Below are 23102 nucleotides of genomic sequence, written 5' to 3'. Positions count from 1 at the left end.
GGGCAGGAAGCTCTGCACTAACTGGCAGTTTAGTTTAGAGATACAGTAATAGATAGTAATAGTAATAGACAATAGGTGCAGGGGTAGTCCATTCGGCCCTTCGAGCCAGCACCGCCATTCAATGTGAACATGGCTGATCATCCACAATCAGTACCCCGTTCCTGCCTTCTCCCCATATCCCCTGACTCCGCTATTTTTAAGAGCCCTATCCAGCTCTCTTGAAAGCATCCAGAGAACCTACCTCCACCGCCCTCTGAGGCAGAGAATTCCACAGACTCACCACTCTCTGAGAGAAAAAGTGTTTCCTCGCCTCTGTTCTAAATGGCTTACCCCTTATTCTTAAACTTGACCCCTGGTTCTGGACTTCCCCCAACATCGGGAACACGTTTCCTGCCTCTAGCGTGTCCAAACCGTTAATAATCTTATATGTTTCAATAATGGATAGGCAATTCGGCCCATCAAGTCTGCTCCACCACTCAATCATAGCTGATCTATCTCTCCCTCTCAACCCCATTCTCCTGCCTTCTCCCCATAACCCCTGACAAGGCACTAATCAAGAATCTATCAATTTCCGCCTTAAAAATATCCACTGACTTGGCCTCCACAGCCTTCTGCGGCAATGAACTCCACAGATTCGCCACCCTCTGACTAAAGAAGTTCCTCATCTCCTTTCTAAAGGAACGTCCTTTCATTCTGAAGCCTTGGCCCCTGGTCCAAGACTCTCCCACGAGTGAATACATCCTCTCCACATTCACTATCCAAGCCTTTCACTATCCAGTCGCAAAAACGGTGATAGATCAAAAGCACAATCAGGAAATCGCTTGGAAATTGGTGCCTAACATGATGCCTCTTGCATGCGGGCTCTGTAGACTATTGCTGTACAAATGGTATGATGATACTCTACTGGACTGTTTGTGAGAAACAAATTTCACAGTGCATTTGCACTACACACATGAGCACCAAAGGATGAGGGGGAATCTTATAGAGGTGTGGAAAAAAAAAATCATGAGAGAAATAGATCGGGTGGATGCACAGAATCTCTTGCCCAGAGTAGGGGAATCGAGGATCAAAGGACATGGGTTCAAGGTGAGAGGGAAAGATTTAATAGGAACCTGAGGAGTAACCTTCTCACTCAAAAAGTGGTGGGTGTATGGAACTGTTGTGTGGTGTCTTTTTTAAATTGCTGTTTTTTTCCCTTTGATTCCCTCCCTCCCACAAATATGTAATATGTGAATATGTGATTCTGTTTCATTCTGTTTGCAGTTTGTTTGTTTTTTTTGCACAATTCGCGAGCATTGCCACTTTTCATTTCACTGCACATCTCTTATGTGTATGTGACGAATAAACTTGACTTGACTTGAACGAGCTGCCAGAGGAGGTAATTGAGGCAGGGACTATCCCAACATTTCAGAAAGATTTGGACAGGTACATGGATAGGACAGGTTTGGAGGGATATGGGCCAAACGCAGGCGGGTAGGACAAATAGATGGGGCACGTTGGCCGGTGCGGGCGAGTTGGGCCGAAGGGCCTGTTTCCACGCTGTATGACTATGATTCTATGTGGCAATGAAGTACCATGGAACCATCTTCAGAACTGAAATATTACCTTCATACATCTGAAGCTTCACTACTTGTAAATATTAATTAGTTCTGAGAAAAACACAAAGTGCCGATTTAACCTAGTGGGTCACGCAGCATCTCTAGAGAACATGGCAGGTAACATTTTGGGTCGGGACCTTTCTTCAGACTTTACACATCGCCTGGCAATGTCCTCCAGAGATTCTGCCTGACCTGCTCGTTTATTTGTATTTTACTTCAGTTTCCAACATCTACAATTCATTGTGTCTTCAATTCTGAGAAAATATCTTCTTCATTAACATTTACTGTTTGCCTTACTCCTGCTAACTCTTCTTGCCCCACTTGCATTTCTTAAATGAAGTACAATAAGGCCAAGACAGGCCAAGACTAAGCACTTAACACTATACCAAGTAGAGGCAAGGAACCACAGATGATGACATTCTGAGCTAAGACTGCAATGCAAGGATTCATTAATCCAAAGTGTTTATTTGTTGATTGATCTGGTCAAGTTCTAGGCTCTGTTACATAGAAACATAGAAATAGAAATTAGGTGCAGGAGTAGGCCATTCGGCCCTTCGAGCCTGCACCGCCATTCAATATGATCATGGCTGATCATCCAACTCAGTATCCCGTACCTGCCTTCTCTCCATACCCTCTGATCCCCTTAGCCACAAGGGCCACATCTAACTCCCTCTTAAATATAGCCAATGAACTGGCCTCGCCTACCCTCTGTGGCAGGGAGTTCCAGAGATTCACCACTCTCTGTGTGAAAAAAGTTCTTCTCATCTCGGTTTTAAAGGATTTCCCCCTTATCCTTAAGCTGTGACCCCTTGTCCTGGACTTCCCCAACATCGGGAGCAATCTTCCTGCATCTAGTCTGTCCAACCCCTTAAGAATTTTGTAAGTTTCTATAAGATCCCCTCTCAATCTCCTAAATTCTAGAGAGTATAAACCAAGTCTATCCAGTCTTTCTTCATAAGACAGTCCTGACATCCCAGGAATCAGTCTGGTGAACCTTCTCTGCACTCCCTCTATGGCAATAATGTCCTTCCTCAGATTTGGAGACCAAAACTGTACGCAATACTCCAGGTGTGGTCTCACCAAGACCCTGTACAACTGCAGTAGAACCTCCCTGCTCCTATACTCAAATCCTTTTGCTATTATTAACATTACACTTATGTTTTCAGGCAGAGGTTTTGGACAACTGCAAACAGGTGTGACACTTGCTCACCACTTTACAAGCCTCTTTAAGGGCCTGTCCCACTTTCACGAGGTAATTCACGAATTCTCCAGAGTTTTCCCCTTGATTCAAACTCGCAGAATGTTCGCAACGAGTCCGTAGCAGTTCGTAGATATACCGTAGCGGCCCGTTATGCCAGCCGTAGGTACTCGTGGCATCAGGTAAGTCGGGACGGTTTTTCCAGCCCGATAAAAAATGTCCACGAGTAAAAAAATGGTCGGGATGAAAGAAATTGCAACTTTTTACTCGTAAGGAGGGCATCGAAATAGTGGTGGGAATTCATAGACATACTCGTAGGAATTCGTGAACATAGTCGTGGAAGGTCGTAGGAGTTCGTAGATTACCTCAATCTTGATTTTTTTTAGGTCCTTTAAACTCGGCAGAGGTTTTGAATGAAGTTGTGAAAGTGGAACAGGCCCTTTACGCCAAGCTCTCCAGATCACTTTTGGAATAGTGTTCAGTCTTTTCTGCCAGACAATCTAAACCGGACACACGCTCCGACCTCACTGCCCCACAATCATACTTGTCCATATATTCATGTGATAGGAGCAGAATTAGGCCATTCGGCCCTTCAAGTCTATTCCGCCATTCAAACATGGCTGTTCCATCTTTCCCTCTTAACCCCAATCATTAGTTCATAAATTCATGTGAAAGGATTAGAATTAGGCCATTCAGCCCATCATGTCTACTCTGCCATTCAATCGTGGCTGATCTATCTCTTCCTCCTAACCCCATTCTCCTGCCTTCTCCCCATAACCTCTGACACCCGTACTAATCGAGAATCTATCTATCTCTGCCTTAAAAATATCCACTGACTTTGCCTCCACAGCCTTCTGTGGCAATGAATTCCACAGATTCACCACCCTCTGACTAAAGAAATGCCTCCTCAGCACCTTCCTAAAAGAACGTCCTGTAATTCTAAGGCTGTGACCTCTAGTCCTAGACTCTCCCACTGGTGGAAACATTCCCTCCACATCCACTCTATCCAGGCCTTTCACTATTCGGTAAGTTTCAATGAAGTCCCCCCTCATCCATCTGAACTCCAGCGAGTACAGGCCCAGAGCTGTCATATGAAATCATTCTTCATTTATCTTGCAGTGCCTTATATATATATTACACCCCAAATGGATAGAATTGACCATAAAAATGTTTTACCTCCTGCAGAGTCATCAGCTATTCGTTTAAATTATTAGGAGCTCCTTCAATCAATCGTGAAGGTTTGGACTTCATCGCGTCATCTACCAATCTGGTTTTACCGCAGTCTTTAAGTGCTCGAGCCGTTGGAGAAGAAGTTAAATGAATCAAAATGGATGTGCTGAGTGAAGGAATCAGAATGGGCGATTCTTGAACCTCCTCACTGCACATTGTTTCAAGATGTGACCACTATAAAAAAATACCATGGATCACGACAGGAAAGCATCTAGAGTGAATGGAAATGTATTTGAGGGTAATGGGCCTGTCCCACTTAGGCTATATTTTGGCGACAGTCATAGTCGTAGCAGGTCACCAAAAAAAACGGCGACTGGACCCTCCCCCCCCCTTCGACATAACATTTGAAATAGAAATTTAAAAAACGTTAAGTCAGCACTAGCGACAACCTACGTTAACCTGGCAATAACTACGTCAGGATAAGTCAAGCTACGCTTATTGGCGTTAAACCCACTGTCGCCGACTGTCTCCGAAAATGTTTCAACATGTTGAAAATCCAGCGGCGACCAGAAAGACGCTACAACTCTTTGGGCGACTGAGGAGATGACTCACGACCATACAAGCGACAACCCGGCAACCAAGTCGCCTTAAAAAAAATTTGCTTGTTGGACAGGCCCATAAGGAGACAGTCTTCGTCTAAGCAGTTTCATTAACTGACTTGACGGTGTTTTCCATTTCTGTGTTCCAAGAGAATTTTGCTTTACGAAGCTGAAATTGACATTCTTTGTAGTTTTCAATTTTCACAAGGAGATGAATGAGTTATTCAACTAAACACAAGGAACTGCAGATGCTGCGTTACAACAACAAAACATAGACAAAAGTGCTGGAGTGACTCAGCGGGTCATGCAGCATCCCTGGGCTGATAGGAAACATTTCAAGTCGACAACCTTCTTTAGACTCCACATGTGATGTTTCGGCTCAGGGTCCTTCTTCAGACTTATTCAACTAAATTGGTTGCCATTTCTTTATTTACTGGGTTTCCTATCGGTCGTTCGTTTGCTCATAGAATTACGAGGTTGTTGCCAGGAATCGAAGTCCTGAGTAATACGGAGAGGTTAAGCAGGCTGTGACTGTTCCTAGGAGCCGCTGGAGCACGAGGGGTGATCTTATAGAGGTGTAAGAAATAATGAGAGGAATAGATTGGGTAGATGCACAGAGTCTCTTTCCCAGGGTTATGGAATCAAGAACCAGAGGACATGGGAGTGGGGGGGGGGGGGGGGGGGGAGATTGAATAAGAATCTGAGGGGTAACCTTTCGCAAAATGTGGTGGGTGTATGGAACGAGCTGCCAGGCAAGGTAGTTGAGGCTGTGATTATCGCAACTTTTAAGAAACATTTAATCAGGTATATGGATAGGACAGGTTTAGAGGGATCTGGGACATATTAGGCAGGTGGGACTAATCTAGATGGGACATGATGGCTGGTGTGGGCAAGTTGGGCCAAAGGGCATGTCCATGCTGTATGACTCTATGACATGGAATATGTAGAGCCACAAGACACAGCAGTTGCCGATATCTTAAGTAAAAACACATAACGTGCTGGAGGAACTCGGCAGGTCAGGCAGCATTTGTGGAGGGAACGGCCAAGTGACCTGTAACCACGACTGAAGAAGATACCACACTGTATCACACTCTGAATTTATAACGTTGCCTCCATTATTTGAATGCATAGTATTTTACTCTGGCAGTTCGTTCCAGATACCCTTCGAGTGAATGACAGGTTGCCCAAAGTGATTCTTAAATCTCCCCCCTCCCACCTTAACCACATGTCCTCTAGTTTGTGAATCCTCTACCCTGAGTAAAAGAATGAGTGCTCACTTTAACCATGGCCTTCCACATCTCAATAAGGTCATCCCTCAGCCTCTTACGTTCCAAGGTACAAAAATGCCTGCCTGCTCAACCTGTCCCCAAAACTCGACCCCATAAGCCCAGGTCTTTCTTTGGCTCCCTTCGGTCATGGCTGACCATGGGTGTCTCCAGGGTGCTATTCCCTATATGGAGGACGCCTGTGCGTGACTTTGTTTAACGTGGGGAGACTGGTGCACAGACAGCCACCCCACGGTCCTTGACAGATCTGGGTCAGGATCCAGTGGCATGGAGTCCAAGACGACCGGAGACCCTTTTCTGCTGCAGCCTTCATCCGCCTTCCCAGCCGTTGTGACGCTCCACTAAGGTCAGCCATCGTCCTCCGCCTGTTCCACCGTTGAGGTCTTGGTTGGATTGCTCTTTGTCAGAGACCTCCCCCTTGACCGTACCACCATGGGTGGCCCTACCAGGAGCATAGCTCCAGACAGCATCGCTCTCAGGATCTCAGGACCACACAAGCTTCTCCACCACGACAAGGTGGCAATCCACGGAGAAACCCAGGTACCGTTTTAATCAATTAGCGATACTAGAAACCGCAGATGCTGGAATCCTGAGCAAAACACAAAGTTCTGGAGTAACTCAGCGGGTCGCGGCGGCACAGTTGTCGTGCTGCTGCTTTATAGCGCCAGAGACCCAGGTTCGATTCAGACTACAGGTGCTGTCTGCATGGAGCTTGCATGTTTTCTCTGTGCCCACGTGGGTTTTCTCCGGGTGCTCTGGTTTCCTCCCACACCCCCCCAGAGAAGTGAAGGTTTAGTCGAGTTATTCCAGCACTTTGTATTTTGCTCAGTTATTCAATTAGGCTAGCTCAAGTATAAACTTGCGTCTTTGCCAAAGAAAACCAGTGATGTCAAATGAAACACTGTTGAAATCTTGAAAGTTGTTTGATATCACACAGCTGGTAAAAAAGTTATAAGTTGTTATGCAAACCAAAATTAATCATTTAAAAACATTCCATTGTTTCTTCTGAAGATAAATGTTTTCCAAACCGTAAACCATTGGCTATTTAATTAATGGGTATGGAAAGATTCTAAATCCAGACTAAGTTTTACATTTCCGAATCAATGTTTTTCATCTCAGGAACACTCAAAGGGGTTACTGAAAAATTCAAATAAAGCTGTCAGACATTGTAAATATTGCAGTTGAATTCACATTGCTTTCATTAAATCCATCAACTCTCACCAACTTCTACAGATGCGCCGCAGAAAGCATTTTATCGGGATGCATCACAGCACGGTTTGGGAACAGCTCCATCCCAAGACCGCAAGAAATGGTGGAGAATTGTGGACGCAGCCCAGACCATCACACAAGCCAACCTCCCTTCCATTGACTCCATTTATACCTCACGCTACCTCGGCAAGGCCAGCAGCGTAATCAAGGACCAGTGTCACCGCCGGTCACTCCCTCTTCTCCCCTCTCCCATCAGGCAAGACGTATAAAAGGGTGAAAATCCGCACCTACAGATTCAGGGACAGTTTCTTCCCAGCTGTTCTGAGGCAAGTCAACCACTCTATCACCAACTGAAGAATGGTCCTGAGCTACTATCTACCTCACTGGAGATCCTTGGACAATCTTTAATTGGACTTTACTGGACTCTACCTTGCACTAAACGTTATTCCCTTTATCATGTATCTGTACACTGTGGACGGCTCGTTTGTAATCACGTATTCTTAAGTTCATAAGTTGTCGGAGCAGAATTGGGCCCATCGATTTCTATTCCGCCATTCAATCATGGCTGATCTATCCTTCCCTCTCAACCCCATTCTCCTGCCTTCTCCCCATGACTCCAGACACCTGCACAGATCAAGAATCTGTGCAAGTATTGTCTTTCCGCTAACTGGTCAGCAAACGACAAACGCTCGCCACAGTACCTCGGTACACATGGCAAAACAAACTAAACTTCCAACTTCAAACACGGAAGACTACTTCCTTCAAGTATTCAAGCATGTCGACTTTAATGACCAACGCACCAATGGATTCGGGTAACTGCTGAAGCACGTTACTGGAGAGCAGAAGGTCCTGGAGATTCTCACAGCCAGAGATGGCATCATCCACGATCTCCACGTTGTTCTTGGACACATCCAAGTAGCTCAGCTGCTTTAATTTGCCAATGAACTGCAATGACAAAGGGAAGAGTTAGTGTTAAATTAACAATGACTATTTCTTTCGGTTTTTTTTTAAAGATGCATGGTTAATCTACGGGTCAGATATCAGTGGTAGGTTATCAAGTCACTTCAAGTCAAGTCACGTCAAGTCAAGTCACTTTTATTTCTATAACACATTTAAAAAACAACTCTCGTTGACCAAAGTGCTTTACATTGGTGGAGGTACTAACGTTATACAACAGTGGTTCATAGATTAAGTACATACATAAATACATACATATAGCCCTCACTCGGAGGACGTCAAGGAAGGCTTGAGAGTAAAGATGAGTTTTAAGTCTCAACTTAAAGGAGTCGATGGAGGGGCAGTTCTGATGGGAAGAGGGATGCTGTTCCACAGTCTAGGAGCTGCAACCGCAAAGGCGCGGTCGCCCCTGAGCTTATGCCTAGACCGCGGGATGGTCAGTAACTCCAAGTCGGCCGATCTGAGGGACCTGGAGGTGGTGTGGTGGGGAAGCAGACTTTTGATGTAGGTGGGGGCAAGCCTGTTAAGGGCTTTGTAAACATAAAGGAGGATCTTGAAATGTATTCAGAACCGCACAGGGAGCCGGTGGAGAGAGGCCAGGATCGGGGTGATGTGGTCCCTTTTTCGGGTGCCCGTCAGGAGCCTCGCTGCGACAGGTTGTGACATGTTCGGACTGTCCTTGATTGAACTTGGCTGGCTAAAGGCAAGTTAACTCCCTTATCATGTATAATGGGAATTATCATGTTTGCGGGCATGGAGAGAGAAAGCCCTTCTCCCTATAACCCCTGACACCCATACTAATCAATAATCTGTTCCCCTTGCTTTCTCTCTCCATCCCCTCCCCCTTCCCAGTTCTCCCACCAGTCCTACTGTCTCCGCCTACATTCTATCTTTGTCCCGCCCCCTTCCCTGACATCAGACTGAAGAAGGGTCTCGACCCGAAACGTCACCCATTCCTTCTCTCCAGAGATGCTGCCTGAGTCACTGAGATACTCCAGCATTTTGTGTCTCCCTTATCTAAATGGCTCGATTATAAGCATGAATTGTATTTCCGCTGACCACTGTACCTCAGCTAATGATACTAGACATGTGACACTAGACTAAACTGAACTAAGCATGCCAGGCCATGCAGTTGGAGAACGTGTGGTGGGCATGGTGTCAATCAACCAGCCTTGTAGATGCCAAATCAGTTCTATCTCATAGTTTACGAATGAATGAACAAATTACTAATACTTTATTGTCACATGTGACATGTCATTGTAATATTATTTGAATGAATGAATATGTTTATTGGCCAAGTATTCACATACAAGGAATTTGCCTTGATGCTCCGCCCATAAGTGACAACATGACATACAGTGACAATTAGGAATGACACGTAAAACATTAAACATTAATAATAAAACATTTTCAATTGTTTTGCGTACCCAAGGTATGCAAAGAGTCGCTATGTAAAGGGCACCAACAAAGTTACCAAATATCCCACACCAGGTCCTCCTTTGTTCTCCCCCACACCCCCACCATTGTTTCCCCCATGCTGGTTCCTTTGTTGAGTTCAGCTATACAGCACGGAAACAAGCCCTACAGTCCACGGAGTACGCTCCGACAAGCGATTCCCGCACACTAATGCCTGCTTCTACGCCCTTTTAAGTTTAAGGGCTTCCTCCGATGGTTGAGCAGCTGATACAAAGAAGCTTAATGACATGGATTCAATAGACAATAGGTGCAGGAGTAGGCCATTCGGCCCTTCGAGCCAGCACCGCCATTCAATGCGATCATGGCTGATTATCCCCAATCAGTACCCCATTCCTGCCTTCTCCCCATATCCCCTGACTCCATTATTTTTAAGAGCCCTAACTAGCTCTTTCTTGAAAGCACCCAGAGAATCTGCCTCCACCGCCCTCTGAGGCAGAGAATTCCACAGACTCACCACTCTCTGTGAAAGAAAGTGTTTCCTCGTCTCCGTTCTAAATGGCTTACTCCTTATTCTTAAACTGTGGCCCCTGGTTCTGGACTCCCCCAAAATCGGGAACACGTTTCCTGCCTCTAGCGAGTCCAAACCATCAACAATCTTCTATGTTTCAATGAGATTCCCTCTCATCCTTCTAAACTCCAGAGTGTACAAGCCCAGCTGCTCCATTCTCTCAGCATATGACAGTCCCGCCATCCTGGGAATTAACCTTGAAAACCTACGCTGCACTCCCTCAATAGCAAGAATGCCCTTCCTCAAATTAGGGTTCAAAAAGCAGTTCAGCATTGGCGAGCTTGGGTTTTAGTTTAAGTTTTAGTTTCAGAGATGCAGCACGGAAACAGGCCCATGATCCCCGTACACTAACACTATCCGACACACTTTAGTTTAGGCTTTGGAGATACAGTGCGGAAACAGGCCCTTCAGCCCAAAGAGTCCACGCGGGACAGTTATCACCCCATACACTAGCACTATCCTATAAACTGGGGGGCAATTTATCTACAAACCTGTACGTCTTTGGAGTGTAGGAGAAAACCGTAGCACCTGGAGAAAACCCACGTGGTCACAGGGAGAAAGTTCAAACTCGGTGCAGAGAGCACCCGTAGTCAGGATCGAACCGGAGTCTCTTGCGCTGTAAGGCAGCAACTCTACCGCTGCACCAACGTACCGCCCTTAAGAAGAGAGGCGGTTGAAAGAAGAGGTTGTATAGGCTGGGAATGATTTCTCCAGAGCAAAGGAGGCTGAGGGGTGACCTGACATAAGCATAGATAATATGTGCAGGAGTAGGCCATTCAGCCCTTTGAGCCAGCACCGCCATTCAAAATATGATCATGGCTGACCATCCAAAATCAGTACCCCGTTCCTGCTTTCTCCCCATATCCCTTGATTCTGTTAGCCCTAAGACCTAAATCTAACTCTCTTGAATACATCCAATGAATCGGCCTCCATTGCCTTCTGTGGCAGAGAGTTCCACAGATTCACAACTCTCTGGGTGAAAAGGATTTTCCTTATCTCAGTCCTAAATGGCCTACCTCGTATTCTTAAACTGTGACCCCCTGGTTCTGGACTCCCCCAACATGGGGAAATTTTTTCCTGCATCCAGCCTGTCCAATCCCTTAGAAATGTTATACGTTTCCAAAAGATCCCCTCTCATCCACCTAAATTCCAGTGAACACAAGCCCAGTTGAACATCCAGCATCAGAATCAGATGGAAGTTTAGGTCTGGATTTATTTCACAGGTCGATGGTGAATCTGTTAATGACCACGGGCTCCTGGCCTTAATGTCTGTTGGATGAAGTCAGGGCATCCTGCCCATGGCATTCTGCTCAAGAATAGCCCCTGATAAGGTTTAATTCTGGGATAGGGACATCCCAAACTCTTCTTGTGTGGGCAACCAACTGATTTCTGTAAACATGGGGCTCCCTTTGCAGGCATGACCATTAACACCAGTTAAAAGTAACTGGAGATAAAAAAAAAACAATGGCTCAACGGTACTCTATTTGTCACACGTACCGAGATACAATGAAATTCATTTTTGTATGCAGTTCATTACTGTACATAAGGAACTGAAGTTAATTGGAGTAGGTTGTTTGAAGAAAATTAACATTAGGAATGTGGTATGTGTATAGGACTGGTTCGGAGGGATATGGACCAAACGCAGGCTGGTGGAACTAGCGTAGATGCGGCATGTTGGCCTGTGTGGGCAAGTTGGGCCTGTTTCCGCACTGTATGACTCTATGACATAAGCTCTTAGATACATCTTAGACATCTCTGATACATGTGTATAGTGGTAGTATCTGAGTTACAGTATAAATGATCAGTTTTGCTTGTAAATACACTGAAGAATAAAACCTGTTTGTTCCTTAGTCAGAGATATTAACACAGTTCTATAGCATGGTACCTTAGAAAATATGAAAGCAGATCTGAAATGTAGTCTCACTTTTACAATTAATAGAAATCTGATTTCTTAAAGTTCCTGAAATGAAGTAAGGATGCATAACGGTGGCGCAGCAGTAGAGCTACAGCCTTACAGTGCCAGAGACCCGGGTTCGATCCTGACCACGGGTACTTGTCTACACGTTCTCCCCGTGACCTGTGTGGGTTTTCTCTGAGATCTTCGGTTTCCTCCCACACTCCAAAGACGTACAGGTTTGTAGGTTAATTGGCTTGGTGTCCCTAGTGTGTGTAGGATCGTGTTAGTGGGTGGGGATCACAGGTCGGTACGGACTCGGCGGGCCGAAGGGCCTGTTTCCACGCTGTATCTCCAAACTGAACAAAACAAGGCTTACACTCGAAAATCTCATCTTGCACTTGACCTCATTCATTTTTACTCATTGGCTGAAGCTCAGAAGTGCAGATAATGGATTATTCTTCCGAATGGATCCAATATGTGCGGTCAAAACCAGCTTTAATGGGCTGCCAATTAAATGTCGAATTGATTGGTACATCTTAATGGTTAAGTCTGTACATTAGTGGGTATCAATTAGTGTTACACACATACCCCAGGGAGTAGTGCAAGTCTATTGCCATCCATCCACAACTCTTTAAGTCCCGTCAGTTGCTCCAACACTTCAGGCTAAAATGAAAAAGCAGAATAAAAGCGACAATTATAAAAATTGCACACGCACGGGATGCTTTTTAAACATTCAGTAATTCAGGAGTCCAGAACCAGGGGCCACAGTTTAAGAATAAGGAGTAAGCCATTTAGAATGGAGACGAGGAAACACTTTTCCACACAGAGAGTTGTGAGTCTGTGGAATTCTCTGCCTCAGAGGGCGGTGGAGGCTGGTTCTCTGGATACTTTCAAGAGAGAGCTAGATAGGGCTCTTAAAAATAGCGGAGTCAGGGGATATGGGGAGAAGGCAGGAACGGGGTACTGATTGGGGATGATCAGCCATGATCACATTGAATGGCGGTGCTGGCTCGAAGGGCCGAATGGCCTACTCCTGCACCTATTGTCTATAGTTTATCTTTCTAAATTACAATTAAAACACATAATACGAGCTGTAACATTAGGATAAGCGCTCACCAAGAAAACCAAGCAGAAAGCCAAAGTACTCACTCAACTGATTATACAAACTTATGCCTAGGACACTAACTAACTGCATATTTAACCAGGGAACTAAATGGGCTCACTTAGTGAGAGTGTTTCTCGTTGAGATGGTTGGAGAATACAAAGGGGCAATTCAAGTTAAGACAGATTTTGTTTGCACTTAACACAAAATGGGCTACATACATTATTAATGAAAATAAAAATAGCGATTTGGTATGATAGCATATAAATCAAAACCTTTAAACATTTTTGACATTTGACATCTTTTTAGGTTTACAAGTATGAACGCAGGAATGAATAAGTTGAGCGTTTGTCGGCACTGGGCATGTACTTGCTGGAGTTTAGAAGAATGAGGGGAGGACCTCATTGAAACATACAGAATAGTGAAAGGCTTGGATACAATGGATCTGGAGAGGATGTTTTCACTTAGTGGGAGAGTCTAGGACTAGAGGTCGTAGCCTCAGAATTAAATGACGTTCTTTTAGGAAGGAGATGAGGAGAAATGTCTTTAGTCAGACGGTGGTGAATCTGTGGAATACTTTGCCACAGACGGCTGTGGAGACCATCAGTGGATATTTTTAAGGCAGAGATAGATAATCCTTGATTAGTACTGGTGTCAGAGGTTATGGAGAGAAGTCAGGAGAATGGGGTTAGGAGGGAGAGATAAATCAGCCATGATTGAATGGTGGAGTAGACTTGACGGGCCAAATGGCCTAATTCTACTCCCATCACTCAAGACATTACCTAATTTCCAGTAAAACACTTGCAACAGTATAGAAAAGGTAGTTCCTGCATTCATGCTGATTAATTTGTTTATATGAGCAGTGTGCTTCGTTTTAGAGATACAGCATTGAAGTTGGCCCTTCGGCCCATCAAGTCCCAGCCGACCATCGATCACCCATTCACTAGTTCTATGTTATCCCACTTTCACATCCACTCTCTACACTCCAAGGGCATTTTAGATAATAGACAATAGATGCAGGAGTAGGCCAGTCGGCTCATCGAGCCAGCACCGCCATTCATTGTGATCATGGCTGATCATCCACAATCAGTACCCCGTTCCTGCCTTCTCCCCATATCCCTTGTCTCCGCTATCTTTACGAGCTCTATCTAACTCTCTCTTCAAAGCATCTAGGGAATTGGCCTCCACTGCCTTCTGAGGCAGAGAATTCCACAGATTCATAACCCTCTGGGTGGAAATGTTTTTTTTCACCTCTGTGCTAAATGGCCAACCCCTTATTCTTAATTTACAGAGGGCCAATGAACCTACAACCCTTCGTCTTCGGGATGTGGGATGAAACTGGAGGAAATCCATGTGGTCACAGGGAGAACTGGCTAACTCCACACAGGCAGCACCCGAGGTCAGGAGCAAACCGGGTCTCTGGCGCTGTGAGACAGCAGCTCCACCCCTGCTCTATAAATGCTGCCAACTCCCCTTTTCCAACACAGCCAAACTCTTTGTTTTGCAACAAAAAAAAACGTAATATTTGCTTTGTCTCTATCTCAAAGCAACTGTGGAGCAGTGTGATGTTGATAATATTCCCCAGATTAACTAACACCAGAACCCACAGACTTTGCAAAAAAAATGTACATTGAGATTTTTTTTTGAACTGCTTACCACATCCGTGAAGTCGTTACTTCCCAAATCTAATCTCTCCAGCTGGGTCAGTCTGCCCATGGTTCTAGGAAGATCAAGGATCAATAAGTAAGATAAATAGAAATGAGGTAAAAAGTCCACCACCAATTTTCCGGCAACCACCTTTAATCCGGACAAAATTACGAGGGTACACTTGAAATCTTCACCCCCCCCCCCCCCCCTTCTCCTCCTCCTCTCCTCTCCCCACAAATGTGGTGCCCAGGCCGGGTGAGGCGGCCGATCCCGGCCTTATCGGGACTTCCGCGGCCGATCGGCAGGTGGAATTTGCCCTCTGTGGCCGGGGCTCTGGAACTCTGACCCAGACGGAGCCTGCAGATCCGTTCCCATAGCCCACTTCCGAGGCAGACTTCGCGGGCCGGCATCTCGGACCCCCGGCGGAACGTTCTGGTACCATTGGACTCCTCTCAGAGGCCGTGAACTCTGCTGGTCCAGCAAAACGGATAATCCAGAATGCCTCTGGAACCAAGAATGCTGGAAAATCAGTGGTTAACCCGTAGTTGATGCAAAATAAATCACTGAGCATTGTTATAAGTTTTGAATATTTAGATTCCCAAGCTCCTGTCTTTTCTGAGACTTAAATCAAAAATTAAAAATTAAATTCCATGCTATTGAAAGTACAAATTTGCCAAGTACTTGAACCAATGGGAAAGTCAGAACCACAGTGCATTCAGAAAGTATACAGACCCCTTCACTTTTTCCGCATTTTGTTACGTTACAGCCTTAGTCCAAAATGGATTAAATTCTTTTTTTATCATCAATCTACACACAATACCCCATAATAAATAAAGTGAAAACAGGTGTTTAGAAATGTTTGCAAAGTAATTTAAAAGAAAAACTGAAATGTCACATTTACATAAGTATTCAGACCCTTTGCTCGGTACTTTGAGGCATCTTTGGCAGCGACTACAGCCTCAAGTCTTCTTGGGTATGACACTACAAGCTTGGCACACCTGTATTTGGGGTAATTTCTCCCATTCTTCTCTGCAGATCCTCTCAAGCTCTGTCAGGTTGGATGGGGAGCGTCGATGCACAGCTATTTTCAGGTCCCTCCAGAGATGTTCGATCGGGTTCAAGTCCGGGCTCTGGCTGGGCCACTCAAGGACATTCACAGACTTGTCATGAAGCCACTCCTGCGTTGTCTTGGCCGTGTGCTTAGGGTCGTGGTCCTGTTGGAAGGTGAACCTCCGCCCCAGCCTGAGGTCCAGAACGCTCTGGAGCAGGTTTTCATCACGGATCTCTCTGTACTTTGCTCCATTCATCTTTCCCTTGATCCCAACTTGTCTCCCAGTTCCTGCCGCTGAAAAACATCCCCACAGCATGATGCTGCCACCACCATGCTTCACCGTAGCTATGATATTGGCCAGGTGATGAGCAGTGCCTGGTTTCCTCCAGACGTGACACTTGGCATTCAGGACAAAGAGTTCAATCTTAGTTTCATCAGACCCAGAGAATCTTGTTTCTCATGGTCTGGGAGTGCTTTTGGTGCCTTTTGGCAAACTCCAAGCGGGCTGTCATGTGCCTTTTACTGAGGCGTGGCTTCTGTCTGGCCACTCTACCATAAAGGCCTGATTGGTGAAGTGCTGCAGATATAATTGTCCTTCTGGAAGGTTCTCCCATCTCCACAAAGGAACTCTAGATCTCTGTCAGAGTGACCATCGGGTTCTTGGTCACCTCCCTGACCAAGGCCCTTCTCCCCCGATTGCTCAGTTTGAACGGGCGGCCAGCTCTATGGAGAGTCCTGGTGGTTCCAAAGTTCTTCCATTTAAGAATGACGGAGGCCACTGTGCTCTTCGGGACCTGCAATGCTGCAGAAATTGTTTTATACCCTTCCCCAGATCTGTGTCTCGACACAATCCTGTCTCGGAGGTCTACGGCCAATTCCTTTGTCTTCATGGCTTGGTTTTTGCTCTGACATGCACTGTCAACTGTGGGACCTGGTATAGACAGGTGTGTGCCTTTCTAAATCATGTCCAATCAATTTAACTGGCCACTGGTGGATTCCAATCAAGTTGTAGAAACATCTCAAAGATAATCAATGGAAACAGGATGAACCGAAGCTCCATTTTGATTGTCATAGCAAAGGGTCTGAATACTTATGTAAATGTGATATTTCAGTTATTTCTTTTTAATTACTTTTAATTCTTAACACCTGTTTTCGCTTCTTCATTTTGGGGGTATTGTGTGTAGATTGATGATTAAAAAAAAAGAATTTAATCCATTTTAGAATAAGGCTGTAACGTAACAAAATATGGAAAAAGTGAAGGGGTCTGAATACTTTCTGAATGCACTGTACATTGTTTGACATCCTGCAGCTCAAACCAGCTATCATCCAAAATTTAGCATTCAAAGTATCAACTGATGCAAAATGTCTGCGCCGACCAGCGATCAAAACTTATATCAATGCTCAGTAATTTATTTTGCATCAACTACAGGTTTACCACTGATTTTCCAGCACCCTTGGTTCCACTGCCTTTCTGGATTATCCGTTTTGCTGGACCAGCAGAGGTCACGGTCTCCAAGAGGAGCCCAGACATTTTGACCTATTTTTAGAGTCATAGAGTCATACAGCATAGAAACAGGCCCTTCAGCACAACTTGTCCACACCGACCAACATGTCCCATCTATACTCGTCCCAAATTCCTCCTCATCTCCTTCCTAAAGTGAACGTCCTTTAATTCTGAGGCTATGACCTCTGGTCCTGGTCTCTCCCATTAGTGGAAACATCTTCTCCACAACCACTCCATCCAGGCCTTTCACTATTCAAATGATTCATCTTTCGAGTTCAGTTCAATTTTAGTTTATTGTCACGTGTACAGAGGTACAGTGAAAAGCTTTTGTGGTGTGCTAACCAGTCAGCGATGAGTGTGTGACCAGGATGGTGTGGGTCCTTGATGATGCCTGCCTGCCATGATTGAATGGCGGAGTAGACTTGATGGGCCGAATAGCCTAATTCTAATCCTATTCCTTATAAATCCTATATATCGGTGAGACCTCCGCTCAGTCCGCCTAAACCTACCTGACCTCCACTCTATCCAAGCCTTTCACTATTCTGTATGTTTCAACGGGCACAGTGTGAAAATAAAAATTCTGCTCCGAGAACTTATGAACTATACGCTGCAATCAACCTTAAATCTAGCTGGTTGAAAATCTGATCGTACGGAATTGGACATCTGACAAAGATGAACTCGAAAAGGATGCTGACTGTTTATTGGCAAAAGACCAAAGTTGCTTTCAGAACAAATCTATCAAAATGTCCCATCGGTGCAGTCTGTAGATTTAAATCTCGACACTACCCATGTTCAACAAACTGCGCAATGGTTCAACAACAGGTCAATAACTTTAACAGAGTGCTGGAGTAACTCAGCGGGTCAGGCAGCATCTCTGGAGAACATGGATAGGTGACGTTTCACAGAGTGCTGGAGTAACTCAGCGGGTCAGGCAGCATCTGTGGAGAACATGGATAGGTGACGTTTCACAGAGTGCTGGAGTAACTCAGCGGGTCAGGCAGCATCTCTGGAGCACATGGATAGGTGACGTTTCACAGGGTGCTGGAGTAACTCAGCGGGTCAGGCAGCATCTCTGGAGAACATGGATAGGTGACGTTTCACGGGACCCCCCCCCCCCCCCGACAATGTCTACAACAACCTACCACCTAGTCGACGTTAAGCTATGGCAAGTTACCGACAACCGGTGACCGTAAAGACGTCCACCTACGACCACACCTACGACGACCTATGTCCACCTGCGACAAGCTACGACAAGGTAAGACAATTCAGTCGGCGGTATCTGTCGCCGGTTGACGCAGGTAGTCGCCAATGGAATTCACCGAAGTCAGCACCGGCGACAACCTACGTCATCCTGGCAACAACCTATGCTAACTTTGCAACAACCAACCAGCACCTACGTCAGGAGAAGCCAAGATACGCTCATATGCGTCAAACCCACAGTTGAAAAATTTGCGGTGACCAGAAAGATGTTACGACTCTCTGGGCGACTGAGGAGACTACTCACGACCACACAGGCGACACCCCGGCGAATATGTGGTGACAGGCAAGTCGAATAAGTGGGACAGGTCCATAACTCCAGGATTTTGTGTCTATGTCCTGTTTCCACATTGTATCTCTCTATACTAAACTAAAGAAGATCAAAAAGACTGAAATAAGCAAGACTGGCGGAGGATTTGAAAAAGACAACCCATCATTTTAATCTGAGGCAGTCTGTGTTGGTCCACATGTCAAATGTCTCGAACAAACGCCAAAGATGCCTACATTGCCAAATATGACCCCTTCCTTCCTTTTTACACAGCTCTCACATCAACATTCAGCTGCAAATGTCTTTAGTTTTTACCCCGCACAGGAAGTTTAGGAGTGAATTTCCACACGGATGCATTCACGGCTTTGTACAAGTCATTCTCTTCTATTTTTACAATCAGCGTCTAGTTTGTGAGCAGCAACAGGAAAATAAAAATACAATCACAGCAATTAACATTCCACATTATTTTAAACCATGAGTTCACAGCCTGTGATTCTAAGGACAGTCTTTCCCAAAGAAGCTGGGGAAGAGTTTTTTTTCAGTTTGGTTTAACAGCACGGAAACAGATCCTTCGGCCCATTGAGTCCACGCCGAGCAGCGATCACACTGGCACTATCCTACACACCAGGGACGATTTAACCAAAGCTAATTCAGGTACAAACCTGTACGTCTTTGTAGAGTGTGGGAGGAAACCGGAGCTTCCGGTTCCGGAGAAAACCCAAGCAGGTCACTGGGAGAACGTGCAAACTCCGTACAGACAGCACCCATAGTTTAAAATAATTTGATTTCAGTTTTAATGAAATTGAAGCCTTGCCTCCTACAATTGATCAGCTACAAACTCAAAGAACTCTTGCAGCAGATCATAATATAATTACAGATCTTCCTTCAGAGGTAACATCTTTACATTTTTTGCCACCGTCTAATTTAGTGATAGTACTTTGATGTGCTAGTACTCGATGGGCCGAGTGGCCTAATTCTGCTCCCATGTCTCATTGTGGTTGAACTGTAAACCTTTCGGTGTGATTTGTTGGTTTAGTTTAGAGATACAGCGCGGAAACAGGCCCTACGGCCCACCGGGTCCACACCGACCAGCGATCCCCGCACATTAACACCACCCTACACCCACTAGGGACAATTTTTACATTCACCAAGCCAATTAACCTATAAAACTGCACGTCTTTGGAGTGTGGGAGGAAACCGGAGCTCCTGGAGAAAACCCACGCAGGTCACGGGGAGAACGTGCAAACTCCGTACAGACAGCACCCGTAGTCGGGATGAAACCTGGGCCTCTGGCGCTGTGAGGCAGCAACTCTACCACTGCGCCACCGTGCTGCCCTATGTGGTCATCTAGGCCATTAGGTATAGACAGCTTCTCCCAGGCACATTCTACTCAGTAGAAATGCCTTGTCATGCTTCACCGATTCACAGCCTGCAGAGCAGATTGTTATTACAAAACACAGTAGACTCCCTCACTCTGCAGTGCGACGTCTGATGTTCCCCAAATCAATTGTGGTGTTGAGTTCCTGTAACTGAACGCCATTCATCACCACCCCTGCTCGAGTCCGCGTGTGAAATTATTGCCACCAATAGCCTAATGTTGAGCAACTAATGGCCCATGGGCCTGTCCCACTTAGGTGATTTTTAGGTGATGGCCGGCGACTGTCATGGTTGTAGCAGGTCGCCGAAAAACCAGCGATGTTGGGCGATTTTTTAAGCGACTGCCGGCGACTATGACAATGGAATTCACCGAAGTCAACACCGGCGACAACCTACGTTAACCTGGCGACAACTTACGACAGCACCTACGCCAAGCTACGCTCATTGGCGTCAAACCCACGGTCGGCAAAGATTTTTCACCATCTTTAGAAGGTGGTGAATCTGTGGAATTCATTTTCAATTGTAACGCAGCTGACAGGCTTCCCCCAACTGCGCAGGAGCCGATGGTCATAAATATACAGGTACATACTTTTTTTCCGCAAAACAACTCACGGGCCTGATTGGACCCTACGACGTCTCCCCGCGCGCGCGCAGTGGGCCCGGATTCCGTGCGTGCGCAGTTGGGGCGGCAGGCGCACATGCGCAGTTGGGGCATTCCCCGAAATTATTTAATTTCTCTAGAATTACCCTAAGACAGCCGGAATTTCCCGAATTTCAGGTAATTTCCTTCAAAGTGGAAACACTGGTCCCAACCAGCCCGCTTGCCTTGTTAAGTTCTTCCAGCACCAAGGAAAGACACACAGGGATAGACCAACTCAGGGGGTCAGGCAACATCTTTGGAGAACATGGATAGGCCCTTTTGGGACTGCTGATGTTGTCTGACCTGCTGAGTTACACCAGCATTTTGTGTCTTTCCTTGTTAAACTGGCATCTGCAGTTCCTTGTTTCTACATTCCCGCAACACCGATGTTGCCAAACTTGCTGAGCATTTTGTTTATATTTCAGGTTTTCAGCATCTGCAGTGGCACGCTACATCAATGTACAGTTAAGTCTGTACAAGAAGATATAGGACACAGATATAGAGCACTGACACTTATTTGGCATGTAGTGATTCCCAACACTATTCTTCTGCAAAGGCTGCACTATTCCTTTACCATTAGCATTGCAAGGGCCACAGAGATGGAGTGGCATAATGGTAGAGCTGCTGCCTTACAGCACCAGAGACCTGGGTTCGATCCTGACTACAGGTACAGGGCAACACTGTGGCACAGCGGTAGAGTTGCTGCCTCGCAGCGCCAGAGACCTGGGTTCGATCCCGACGACGGGTGCTGTCTGTACGGAGTTTGTACGTTCTCCCCGTGACCTGCGTGGGTTTTCTCCGAGATCTTTGGTTTCCTCCCACACTCCGAAGACGTACAGGTTTGTAGGTTAATTGGCTTGGTAAATGTAAAAATTGTCCCTTGTAGGGTATAGGATAGTGTTAGTGTGCGGCGCGGACCCGGTGGGCCGAAAGGGCCTGTTTCCGCGCTGTATCTCTAAACTAAACTAAAACTATCTCATATAAAGATTCAGAAAGCATCTTTAAGGGCCTGTCCCACTTTCACGACCTAATTCACGACCTCTGCCGAGTTTGCCCTTGACTTATACTCGCCACGGTCGTCACGAGGTCGTAGGAGGGCGTAGGTAGGTCGTAGCAGGCCGTGATGCTAGTCATGGGTACTCGTGGCATCAAGTAGGTCGGGAAGTTTTTTCTAGCCTGATGAAAAATGTCCACGAATAAAAAAGGTTGTGAATTAAATTGTGAAAGTCCGACAGGCCCTTAACTTGTGCAAGACGGCTCATTTAAGATGCACACCACTGATTCAACTCCTTGCTCTCACGTGGAGACATGGTCATGGGCATAATAAAACTTGAGAAGTTCGACCACGGGTTATTTTTCCACTAATGCAGTGGTATCCAGTGCACTTGTTATGTCAGCAGCTCATATACCAAGGAAGTGACATCAACAATTTCTAATTACTTTCAGCAAGTGTCAGATGTCACGGAGCTGAAACCCTAAACTACTGCTCCAAACATATCAGATGCATTTCTAAATTAGTCTTAAATTTAGGACGGTATCAATGTTTAGTTTAATTTAGAGAAACAGCGCGGAAACATGCACCTTCAGCCCACCGAGTCCACGCTGACCAGCGATCCCTGCACACTGACACTATCTTACACACACTGGGGACAATTACACACTCTAGAGACCGCAAAGACGTGCAGGTTTGTATGTTAATTGGCTTCAGTAAAAATTGTAAATGTCTCCAAATTTGAAGTTTTGGTCTCCAAATTTGAGGAAGGACATTGTTGCTATTGAGGGAGTGCAACATTGGTTCACGAGGTTAATTCCCAGGATGGCGGGACTGTCATATGCTGAGAGAATGGAGCAGCTGGGCTTGTACACTCTGGAGTTTAGAAGGATGAGAGGGCATCGTATTGAAACATATAATATTGTTAAGGATTTGGACACGCTAGAGGCAGGAAACATGTTCTGGATGTTGTGGGAGTCCAGAACCAGGGGTCACAGTTTAAGAATAAGGGGTAGGCCATTTAGAACGGAGATGAGGAAAAACTTTTTCACCCAGACAGTAGTGAATCTGTGGAATTCTCTGCCTCAGTAGGCAGTGGAGGCCAATTCTCTGGAGGCTTTCAAGAGAGAGTTAGGTAGAGTTTTTAAAGATAGCAGAGTCAAGGGATATGGGGAGAAGGCAGGAATGAATGTGGATGATCAGCCATGATCACGGTAAATGGCGGTGCTGGCTCGAAGGGCTGAATGGCCTACTCCTGCAGCTGTTGTCTATTGTCCCGTGTGTGTGTAGGATAGTGTTAGTGTACGGGGTGATCGCTGGTCGGCGCAGACTCGGTGGGCCGAAGGGCCTGTTTCTGCGTTGTATCT

At 45.8% G+C, this 23102-nt stretch overlaps 1 protein-coding gene across 2 annotated transcripts in view; it reads right to left on the bottom strand.

The window, feature by feature from the left end:
• The window catches only part of erbin (erbb2 interacting protein), a 272967-nt gene that overhangs the window by 79821 nt on the left and 170044 nt on the right, over positions 1-23102 (bottom strand). For both annotated transcript variants that reach the window (XM_033018574.1, XM_033018575.1), the window contains exons 7-9: positions 14657-14720; positions 12487-12561; positions 7861-8005 (exon numbers count right to left, since the gene is read on the bottom strand). In XM_033018574.1, the coding sequence (XP_032874465.1) occupies positions 7861-8005; positions 12487-12561; positions 14657-14720 (284 nt within the window). The remainder of the gene's footprint in view (positions 1-7860; positions 8006-12486; positions 12562-14656; positions 14721-23102) is intronic.

Source organism: Amblyraja radiata, chromosome 3, assembly GCF_010909765.2.
Source record: "Amblyraja radiata isolate CabotCenter1 chromosome 3, sAmbRad1.1.pri, whole genome shotgun sequence".
Classification (NCBI taxonomy): Eukaryota; Metazoa; Chordata; class Chondrichthyes; order Rajiformes; family Rajidae; genus Amblyraja; species Amblyraja radiata.
Note: the sequence above shows the minus strand (reverse complement) of the source record. Positions and strands in the feature narration are given on the sequence as shown.